The sequence below is a fragment of the Cryptomeria japonica genome, chromosome 5, assembly GCF_030272615.1.
Source record: "Cryptomeria japonica chromosome 5, Sugi_1.0, whole genome shotgun sequence".
In the NCBI taxonomy this organism is placed as follows: Eukaryota; Viridiplantae; Streptophyta; class Pinopsida; order Cupressales; family Cupressaceae; genus Cryptomeria; species Cryptomeria japonica.
In genome coordinates, this window is record NC_081409.1 from 88,353,007 (window position 1) to 88,364,937 (window position 11,931).

General features: G+C 36.6%; 1 protein-coding gene across 1 annotated transcript; it reads left to right on the forward strand.

The window, feature by feature from the left end:
* The first annotated feature begins 3,769 nt into the window (after positions 1–3,769).
* Positions 3,770–4,339, forward strand: LOC131054691 (uncharacterized). The gene has a single exon (XM_057989250.2). It carries the CDS (start codon positions 3,770–3,772, stop codon positions 4,337–4,339), a length of 570 nt encoding a protein of 189 aa, XP_057845233.2.
* The last annotated feature ends 7,592 nt before the right edge of the window (positions 4,340–11,931 follow it).

Sequence of the window (11,931 nt, forward strand, 5' to 3'; positions counted from 1 at the left end):
GATCATGGATTTGTCTGTTAGCCATCTCCGCAAGAAATTTCAGAGGTTAGGAGATGATTGGATAACCAAGGTGATTTTTACTTAGTCATTTTCTTGGCCTTGGTGAGCTTATATTATGTAAACTTTATAAAATTTCATTATAAAGTTACTTTTTCTAAAATTAGATATATTTTATAAAGTAACTTTATAAAAGGGGTTAATTAAAATGTCAATGATAAAATATAAAGTTTACCCCTTTATGCATGCCTATCTAGGAAAAGGGTAAATAAACGTTAACTAAAAGTGGGCCCCACCAATGATGAATCATAACCCTCAAACTCATGTGCCCAAGTTAAGGAATATTCCTTAGAATCTTGGCATATTGGAGCCCTAATTTGGGTGTAGGGTTAATGAAGGCATAAAGGAAAGTGTACGGCCATCATTTTGGCATATTATTGTTCATTTTTTCATCTCTCCTTTGGGAAATTGCATCTTTGAAATCAGATCAGCAGTATTCAAGTGTTGGAGAACGAAAACTCTTCAATTCCAGGCAAGCTTGGATGAAACCCCAAACCTTATATCAAAAGAATTCACACAGAGTTCCTCATTGGGAAAATAATTTAAACTTCATCAGAAAATTGCAAGCATATAGAAGCAAATCGGTCACATTTTTTAAGTGTTTAGAAGCAGCAATAACCTTGCTTAGCATCCACATGGCCAGTTAGGGTAGGTTGTACCACCTCTGGAGTTGTTGGGGTGTCAAATAAATAATGCAGCAGTGGTTAACGGGTTTGAATAAGTGTAGAAAATCATTGTGAGGCATAGAAAACAAAAAATAAGTGGATTAAACAGATTTCTACATACACATGTCGAAGATATCAGCAAATCAGTGAGAGAGTTACGCAAAAATCCAGAGATCTTGCCTGGAAGCTTTTTAGGATGTGTTCCAGATCTACCTATTTCAATAATAAAAGTTCAAGATAATTATAGTTGATAAGAATAAATCACATCAGAGAAGTTGATATCATCCACAAGCTCCTATATTGCATTATTCATCAATTTAGTCAATAAAAGGCACACTTCCATATCAACGCTAGAATCCTGGTATGCCCACTTTGGTTTTGGATGTTATGAATTGTCCATTTCTTGATATTGGTATTTGTTGCATTAAAAATCAGATTCAGAAATTATTTATCAGTCATTTATTTTCTTATATTTTCTTTCAAAATCATTCATTCATTGAAAACAAAACAAGCATTAAACCCAAACCAAATTCCTGAAAACAAATGCAAGTCAAACCATTCCCTAAAACTCCAATCAACAAGTGGAAAAAACAAAAAAATTCAGTTCAATGTAGGAAACGGATCTTTCACAGGTTTCTTTGTGTGCGTCCATGTTCTTGCTCCTATCTTAACCATGACAGGAAGTTGTGTTTGCAACTGAGTTCAATGACCTGAGTAGCGACTGATCGTTGCACACATTAGCAGTTGGTTACGGAGGCAGCTGGTTACCTCGGCCACATTGGCAGCCATTAACCAACCAAAAGAAACTTCCCTCTTTAAGGAAGGATTTTGATAATGAGTTTGGGGTTGGTTAGTCTGGGGAAAAGCATTGGTTGATTCACACATAGTAGAATGGGTCGTTGGTCATGGAGACAAGAACTGGTCGAAGCATAGAATAAACTAACTGGAGTGAATGGTCAATCGGCCAATTAGGGAAGAAGGTCGTAGAAGCCTACACCCCTGAGGGGTCAAATAACTCTTAGTTTGTTTTGAACATTGTGTAAGGAGAAAGTTTTTTTTCATCATGCTCTCTATGGAACTGATTTTTGTTTCCTGTCACATTTGGGAACAAAATGTTATGCAAATGATTCTCTAGTTTAAATATTATGTAGTTGATTCGCTGGTTAATTACTGAACTTCCTATCATTATTGCCCTATAAAATTACTTGTGATATCTTGTGTGTGTTCAATTGATTTAGTGATCACCAAGATGTGTCATCATAGTGGTATCAGAGCCTAAAAGAGATTGGGCTTTATTTGTGTGGATAAAATGCCTCCAAGGAGAATGGGTAGAGGAGGAGCTCAAGGAAGAGGCATAAGGGAACATGGAGAAGGATCGTGAGATGCAGCATTCGATTGCACAAATGGATGCCTTAGAAAGGGCACAACAAAGAGGAACCCCTAATGATGATGATGTTAGTGATAATAAAGAGGGAGAACAAGAACGAGAAGGGAATGAGGAAGCACGTGAAGAACCAAAAAGGTTTGAGGAGAGATTGTTGAGGATAATGTTGAATGTGGGTTCCAAACCCAGGATGGAGGTTCCTACATATTCGAGAAGCCTCAATGGAGAAGATTTAATTGATTGGATCAATGGCTTGGATAATCACTTTGAGTATGAGGGAGTGGCAAAGGAAAGGAGAGTAAAATTTGCCTGCACTAGATTGAAGGTCCACGCTGCTATGTGGTGGGACTTTGTCCAATCTAAGAGAAGGAAGAACAAAGAAAATATTACTTTGTGGGATCAAATGGTTGTAAAATTGAAGGGAATTCTCCCTCTTGGAGATTGTTAGAGTTATCTTTTATTAGATAATAATTATTTATTTAATTATTAGTCTATTATACTCTATGCTTAAGCAAACTTTAGGAATCTTATAATTCTTTAGGATTCAAGTATCGTTTTATAAGGATTCTCTCTTTGTATTTTTATAACAACTATAATTATTGAATTGCATTCTTGTTGTACAATCAATATGACTCCTCTTTTCAGGATCTTTGAATTATGGCCTCCATAGCTTTTTTGCTTCTCTCCTTCTATGACAGGTTTGCATACAAGTGATCTTTGGGAGATGTAGAGTTGATTTTTCCTCAACTCCAATAGAGACTATCAATCAAATATTTTCAAAAGATTGCAGAATTTGAAACAAAAAGACATGACAATCAAATATTACACTAAAGAATTTTATAAGTTAGGGATTCGGTGAGGCCACAATGAGGAAGATATGGAAAAAATAGCCAAGTATATGAATGGTCTGGAGTATATTTTACAAGACAAATTATTTCATGTGTCCTCTAGAAGCCTTGAAGAGGCTTACCAACTTGGCTTAAAGGCATAGAAGAAATTTCAGCGAAATCAAAGTCAGCAAGAGAAGAAGAGAGGAATAGGTTTTAGAGGAAGGGGACAACAATATAGTAGAGGAAAAACAACACCATCAAGGAGAAGAGGTTGGAAGTAGTAGTGGGACAACCAACAATGATAGAGGAGGTTACCAAAACAAAGGTGGAAGATCCTATGGAAGAGGTGGTTCACAAGGTAGAGGAAGAGGATTCCTTGGAAAATATTTTAAGTGCAATCAAATTAGGCACAAGAGTTGGGATTTCTCTGATTCTTCTCAAGTAGGGCATGTGAAGTTTGAAACGAGCAATCAAATTGTTCACGCTGATCAAGAAAGTACGGGGTCACGTGTTCACCACAAGGAGGAACTAGAATCAAGAGAGTCATTATTATTGGAGCCCCAAAATGAAAACCAAGAACCTAGATGCAAAGGAGGGCCTTATTCAAAACTAAATGTAAGTCCAAAGGTAAATATTATAGATTGATTACTGATAATGGTAATATGATAATATTGTTGCAACAAAGATGGTAGATAAGTTAGACCTTAAAAGGATCAAGCATCCATCTCCTTGTAAGGTATCATGGTTACAAAAAGGACATAAATTGTTAGTAAATGAGTAGTCTTATGTTGATTTTCATATTGGAAGATAGTGTGTTATGTGACATAATTCCCATGGATGCATGTCATGTATTTCTTGGAAGACTGTGGCAATTTGACAAGAAAGTGGTGCATAATGGAAAGGAGAATGCCTATACAATTGAGAAAGATGGAGTGAAACATACTTTGATGCCTATGATGGAGCAAGAAGTAGACAATAGTAGTAGTAGCAGCAATAAGGTAATGTTGGTAAGTGGTAAGGAATTCATCCATGAAATGAATAATGAAGAAGTAGGATTTGATTTGGTTCTTAAACCTAGGCATGTGTTTACCACCTTGAAACTTGGTGATTTTCCTCCTAAAGTGCAAGGTATTTTGAATGAATATTTAGAAATTGTTGCATCTAATTTGCCTAGTGATTTTCCACCTATGAGAAGCATTAGCCACCATATGGATTTGATTCCAGGAGCTCGCCTTCCAAACAAGGTAGCCTATAGGTTGACACCTATGAAAAATGAAGAGATAAGGAAGCAAGTGGAGGACCTTTTGAAGAAAGGATTGATAACGGAAAGCTTAAGTCCTTGTGTTGTTCCCATAGTATTTGTGCGAAAGAAAGGGGGGAAATGGCGTATGTGCACTAATTAAAGGGCTATTAATACGATTACCATAATATATAGGTTTCACATTCCTAGAATTGAAGATTTAATGGATTGCTTGAGTGGTTCTATGTATTTTTCTAAGATTGACTTGAAAAGTGGCTACCACCAAATATGAATGGAAGATAGCCTTTAAGACTAGTGATGGTTTGTATGATTGGTTGGTTATGCATTTTGGATTGTCTAATGCACCCAACAATTTTATGAGACTAATGAATGAGGTTTTTAAACCATTCCTTGGTAAATTTGTGATTGTATATTTGGATGACATTTTGGTGTTTATCAGGTCTAAAGAAGAGCATCTGGAGCATTGGAGACAGGTATTCACGAGGCTACATGAGGAGAAGTTGTAGAAAAATCTCAAGAAGCGTGTCTTTTTGCAGACCGAACTAATTTACTTGGGTTTTGTGGTGTCCAAGGATGGACTAAGGATGGACTAAGGATGGACAAGAAAAAAATTCAAGCCATACTTGATTGGCCCACACCAAAGAGTATAATAGAGGTAAGGAGTTTTCATGGGTTAGCAATTTTTTACAAAAAAAATTATAAGAAATTTTAGTCATGTTGTTGCTCCTATCCTTGAAACTATTAAGGGGAATAAGAGACATTTTGAATGGACTAGGAAAGTTGAAGAAATTTTTTAATTTCTAAAACACAGGATAAGTGAGTATCCCATTCTTGCTTTGCTTGATTCTTACAATTTGTTTCAAGTGGAGTGTGATGCTAGTGGACTGGCTATTGGGGTAGTCCTAAGTCAAGAAGGAAAACCCATAGCATACTTTAGTGAGAAATTAAATGAGGCCAAAAGGAAGTATTCTTCTTATGATTTGGAATTTTATGCTTTGGTTCAATCCTTAAAGAAAAGGAGACATTATTTGCTACCCAAATAATTCATTATGTATACAGATAATCATGCTTTATAGTTTATAAATAGCCAACACAAGTTGAATCAAAGACATCCCAAGTGGGTTGAGTATCTTCAAAGTTTTAACTTTGTTTTGAAACATAAAAGTGGGCAAATGAATATAGTTGTTGATGCTTTCAGTAGGAAAAAATTGTTGCTTTATGAAATAGAAACTAACAATGTGTGTTTTTAAAGTTTGAAAGAGTTGTATGTAGAGGGTGCATATTTTAAGGAAGCCTTTGAAGCTTGCAGCAATCCTATTGCCTGGAATAGAGATTTATGGGTGGAATTAATGATTCCAAAAGGTTTGGTGTTTAAGGGGAATAAGTTATGCATTCCTAAAGGATCCATGAGAAACAAATTTGTAGCGTCCTAAAATTGCGACACTTGCAATTTCAACCGCATTTGGGTCTTCACGATGGCGACGCAACACGCAACCTGAATGGAGACCCCGAAACCTGATTACGACACCAAAAAACTGCATTTTCAAGCACCCTGGCCTGAACCTCCTTTGCACCCTGTTGTCCCGGGAGGTGGGACCAGAGCGCCCAGCGCTCTGGTCCCTGGGTCCTATTTTGGGCCCGGTCTCTTTTGGACTTCGGGTCTTTATGTTTGCAAATTGGAAAATTATCTTTCCTAGTCGGCCTAAGGTCGGGAAAATTAGTCTATCAGCCCTAATTGACAAGTATATAAACTACATTTTCCTCTTTCATTCGATATGATGGAAAAAAGCATGGAAACTATACTCAAGCATTCAAGCATTCAAGCATTCCTTCAAGCAATTGATCATTTCAAGTCTCCATTCAAGGCTAAGTGTTGCATTCAAGACAAGGATTCAACCATTGAAGAGGAGATCACTTACAACATACTACTACAACATACAACATACAACATCTATACCTTCGCACATAAGGATACAAACATCCTTACAACAAGGTATTTAGTACTTGTTTTACATTACATTTACAGCATTGCTCATTTCTTGGTTAATTCCAAAACCGGGGTTTGACCTAAAGGCAAACCCCTAATCCCTAACCCCCCAATCGTCTTCGCTTTTCTATGTGTAGGTTGTAGGTACGCGGCTGAAATTGAAGATCTGGAATCCTTGTGCAGAGACGAACAAATCCCCCTTCGTTTCGCGGATTTTTCGGAGGACCGTGGTGCTCGGGCGCCATCGTCCCGGCAACTTTTGTTCAAATTTGCAGGACAGCGCCGTATCGACATTTTACTGCTAATTCCAGGTCCGCAGCTTCATACTGTATTCCTATCTCAATTTATAAGCGAATCTTTCTCACTTTCTATGCATTCCTAGCTTAATTCTTCTATGCACATTCTTTACAAAAGAGGGTAGCCTTGCTGTCATAACCCTTGAAACTCATTTAGCATCCAATCTTGCATTGCGTGGGATTGGATCTTGTGGGTTTCAACCCCTCTTTTGAATGTAAAGTCTCTCCCCTAAGTGAAAACCATCAACCCTAGAGTAACCTCCCTTCTCTCTCCTCGGAGTTGGAAGAGGGGAGAGCAACTAGGGTTCGATCGCGATTTTCCGCTTTACATTTTGGTGAACCCGATGTGAACATCCTTTCTGATTATTCATGGTTAGATCTGAAAATTGGATTCCTTGATTACATTTCCATGTTTGATCTTTTACAAAATTTTAGAGGTTAATTGCATAAAAACCCTAAATTTTCTTTTTAAGTAATTAAACTTGTGAAATGTCTAAATGTTAATGCTTGTTTCAGATCTACCCTTCTATTACAAATTATCAATTCATATTTGTGCTTTAATTTTGAAAATTAAGTGGTTAAGTGTTAAAACCCTAATTTTTAAAACCCTCTTGATTCAACCTTTGTCCAACAATTTCACTGATCAAAACATCTCCAAATCAGCTGTAACTTTGGATTCCGCAATAAAATCACAATATCTTTCATCCCTGAAAATTTGGAAAAAAGTTGCGAGGACCGTGTGCACTCCAAGCGCCATCGTCCCCGACATTTTTTCCGAAATTTCGGGAGCTAGATCTTACTGTATTTTCCTACTAAAATCCAGAATTTTGGCTGATTTTATCAAATCTAACACTTTCAAAATTACAGTCAAAGTTGGTTTTGTGATTGCTTGGATTAAGGCTTCTAAACATTCAAAAATCATTGAAATTGAAATTTTGTGTCAAAATTGTGTTCTTACTGTCCTAAATCTGAAAAGTGTGTTTGCATTCATTAAAAATTTCAGTGCTTTATTCAAATTCTTACAATTTGTGACTTTTGAAATTAAGTGCTTAATTAAAACAACTTTAATTTCTGCTTTCAAAATTGAATTTTGCGTGAAATTGAGTCAATTTTTAAATTTCAAAATTTGCATTGCTCTTGACATTCCCTCTAAAATCATAAAATTCAAAATTTCAGTTTCCCTCTCTTTTTCAAAATTCAAATTTTTGCATTTTTCGACAATCTTGGTAGGGTTCAATTTCGAGATTGCAACTTTAATTTGGCCTATCTACAGATCGTAAAACCACTCAATTTTTTCAGATTAGCTCCAAAATCATCATAACTTTCATCCCTGCAAATTTTGAAAAAAGTTGCCAGGACCGTGTGCACTCCGAAGCGCCACGGTCCTTGACATTTTTTCTGAAATTTCGGGAGATAGTCCTGATTGTATTTAACAGCTTAAATCTGGAAGATTGGCTGATTTTACTGAAAATTGCTACCTCTAAATTCAAAACTTTCTCTCTCTCTCTAGTGCATGAGTTTTACAACAATAAGCCCTACTTACACTATTCCCGTTAGACGAAGCCGTAGAATTAAGTCTTTCTGAGGTTTAATTACCGAGGAGATGGAACCTAATTTGAATAGCCTTTTTAACGAGGACATGGGTAATTCCTCTAATCCTCCTAATGATGAAGAAGCTCTCCATGAGGTTTCTGAAGAACAACTTTCGAAATTGGATAACCAATTTGACGATTTTCGACAATGGATGTCTCAAGAATACCCCGATAGTCAAGCTCTTCCTTTAATTGAGGGTCTAAAACGTATGCTTCAAAGTGATAAGAATGGAATTGATATTTTGTGTGGTATTGCACACATTGTGGATTCGAATGTGATGCCTATGAAGAATTGTGCTGAAAATTTGGGTTATACACAACCTCCTACTCAAGTCAATCATTCTATTCCTTTGATGACTTCTATTGCTAGCATACCTACCTTTACATCAAACATAATGGCTACTTCTACACAAGACATTCCTCCTGTGATCACCAGTCATGGGGGCAATCCTTCTTCTTCAATTAACCCTCTTCCTTCATTTAATCCGACTTCTTCATTCATTCCTTCAATGAGTGTTCCTATTACATCTCCACAAATGAACATGATGCAAGGGGGCAATTCATTCAATCATTCCATTCCTCCTTGTAGTGTTCCTCCTGTCCAATCATCTCCTATGACTAATTATCATAGAGTCCCACCACCTTACTCTTTACCTTCTTTCAATAACATAACACCTCCATCTCAATCTAACACATCTAATATGAACTCTTCGACTGAAGCGACCATTAACAATCTTGCACAAACTGTCTCTTCTTTACAGCAACAAATTGCCTCTATGAATCAATCTAAGTTTAGTGTGCCCACATTTGATGTTGCGAGCCCACTTTCTCTTGACATTGTTTGAGCTATCCCTCCTAAACATGTTGAAATTCCGCATTTGGAGCTTTATAATGGTAAAGGTGATCCTCTAACACATGTTAAGACTTTTCAAACAATCTGTACTGATTTTGCCTATGACCAAAGGTTGCTTGCAAAATTGTTTACTAGAACATTAAGAGACAAAGCCCTACAATGGTATTGCTCATTGCCTTCTTATTCTATTACTTCTTTCGAACAACTTGCAAATGCTTTCATTCAACAATTTCAAAACAATATAAGTCCTAAAGTTACTTTGATTGATTTAATGCATTGTAAACAAGGTGTTAAGGAAAAAGTGACTGATTTCATTGGTAGATATAAGCATTTGTATGCTCAAATTTCTTTTCCAATGCCTGACAATGATATTCAAAGAATCTTTATTTCTAATTTACAAAAAGATATTCGAGACAAACTTATGTTTTCTAAGTTTACTTCTTTCCAACAGTTGTGTGCAACTCTTCACAATTATCAACTGACTGTGAGTCAAATGGAACAATCACATCCTATGGCTCTGAGTGATAAGGGTGATAGCAATCAACAACCATTTGGGAAGTTTAAACCAAACAGAGATTCCATCAAATTCAATGAAAACATCATCAACAACAATGTGAATGCAGCATCAGGTGTGCCTCCTATTTCTAAATTTTTCAAGAAAGAAAGAAAGTATACTCCTTTGAATGAATCATTGCATAGTATTATGAATAAGTTATTGGAACAAAATGTGCTTACTCTTCCTCCTATAAGGCAAATTGATCCTGCAAAGATTACTTCACCTTATTTTGATAACAAAGCTTTTTGTCAATTTCATCGTCAACCTGGGCATGATACTGAAAAATGTTTTTCTTTAAAGGGTAAAATTCAAGATTTGATTGATAATAATACTATTTCTGTTTCTGGAGTGAATGATAAAGGCAATACATCTGTAGCTCCTCCTAATCAAAATCTTCAGATTTTCACTGATCCATTACCTTCTCATACCTCTAATGCGATTGAGACTAATGATTCCTCTTTTTCATCTGATGGTCTTGTGTCTATGACTCCGAATGTGATTAACTTTGTAGAGCAGCAAGAAAACCCTAAAGAACCTTCCATCACATTTGATTCCAGTGAAACCATTAGGGCACCTGATGGTCCTTTATACATAGTTGCAAAAGTCAAGAATACACCTTGCCATGGAGTGCTTACTGATCCTTCGTGCATGGTTAATGTTATTACTGAAGAATTTCTTTTTACTTTGCAATTGAATCAAGTGATATATAACAAAACAGATGTGGTTGTGAAACTATTTGATGCATTTTCTTCTCTTGCAATTGGTTCTATTACTTTGCCTATTGAGGTCCATAACAAATCCCTTGATGTGAACTTTTCTATTATTCCATCTTCCGAACAATTTCGTGTGAAGCTTGGCTATCCTTGGCTATCTTCCATGAAAGCTATTGCTTCTCCTATTCATAAGTGTTTGAAATTTCCCCATAATGGTGAAGTTGTTACTGTCAATCATAGTCTCTTTAAACCAGCTGAAAGAACTTCTAGCGTTCCTATTGATTAATTTTGGCCTAAACAATTCCAATCTCTTCCTCCACGAAGTGATCATCTTTTCAAATCTTATCAAAAGTGGAAAACAGATATGATCCTATCTCTAAGTGAACCTAGAACACCCAAACTTGACATTCCTATCATTCTTGAGAAGGAAGTTCTTCCTTTGAAAGATAAAACTAATGTCTTTCCTCAAGAAGATTCCCAACCCATCCCTATGGATGTGACTATATCTAATAAACTTCCTAAAAGTAGACCTATCCCTCCTCGTCATGATGGACTTGGTCTCCTTCCTAAACCAAATATTCCTCCCTTATATGGAGCAGTTCCTCCTCCTTCTTTTTATAGAGAGAAGAGACCTTCTTCTTCTCCTATTATCCAGCCTAAGAGACCACAACCTAAACACCCAAGTGATAAGGATGAGAACATTCCTCCTCCTCAATCTTCTCAACTTCCTACTAAGACTAGACGAAATCGTTTTGCACGTGAACGCAGGCGAAAGCGTCGTCTTAGAGCTCAAACTTTACAATCCCCAAAAACACCTTCAACAAGCATTATTCCATTTTCTCCAAAATCTCCAAAACATAAGAGGCATGATGGTCTTGATCCTGTGCGAATTAAAGACCCTATTTTTATAAATCTTGATGATGCTATAGATGAAAATGTTATTCATGATGAAAATGTTACTCCTCTTGCTTCTGATAGTGAATATGAACTTGTTGATATTGATAACCATTTATCTAATGAATTTTCTAAAGCACTTATCCTATCTCCTAGACAAGAACAACGTGGCTTGGAACATGAACATAGTCCTTGTTTGGATCTTGTGATAGCTCCATCTGCTGTGTTGAATGTTCCTCCTCTAGCGTGTTCCCTGCCTTCCCGAAACATTGATCAGCAAGATCGGGGGGTAGATGACGTGCTAGACTAGTTACATTAGCATAGCAGATTCTCTCCTCCTCTCTTGTGTTACTTCTTCTATACGTTATTCTCATTCTTCTATTTGTTGTCCTTGGTGTTGTCTACTTGAGGACGATGCAAAGCATTGAGATCTCTTTTGGTCTCTCTCATGTTGACTCAAAAGACACATGTGTTCCCTTCTTCTAGGTGACCTTCCTTGATTGGGGAATGAAGAAAAATTATGCATACATACATATGATATACATGAATTATCATACAGCATACTGACCCTGAGGAAAGTGAAGTCACCTCGTGCTTTGTGTTTTGTGTCTATTATCCTTGGGTTTATCTCACACTTGGGGGCTAAATCCTTGTGATAATGTGCTCCTTTCCCTTTTTCATTTTCTTATATGTATCACTACCTTAAAGCAATCACCCCCGGTGAGGCGTGTGCGATCGCTTTAACGTAGGGGGGCATACATCCCGTTCATATCTTTTCAAGATACTTGAAAATTTCTTGACAAATTTAGCTTTGCCTTGAAAAATTTTGATATCTTTCTTGCA

What these genes read in the sequence shown, in the direction of transcription:
- LOC131054691 (XM_057989250.2), top strand. Translation starts at nt 3,770, where the DNA reads ATGGATGCATGTCATGTATTTCTTGGAAGACTGTGGCAATTTGACAAG.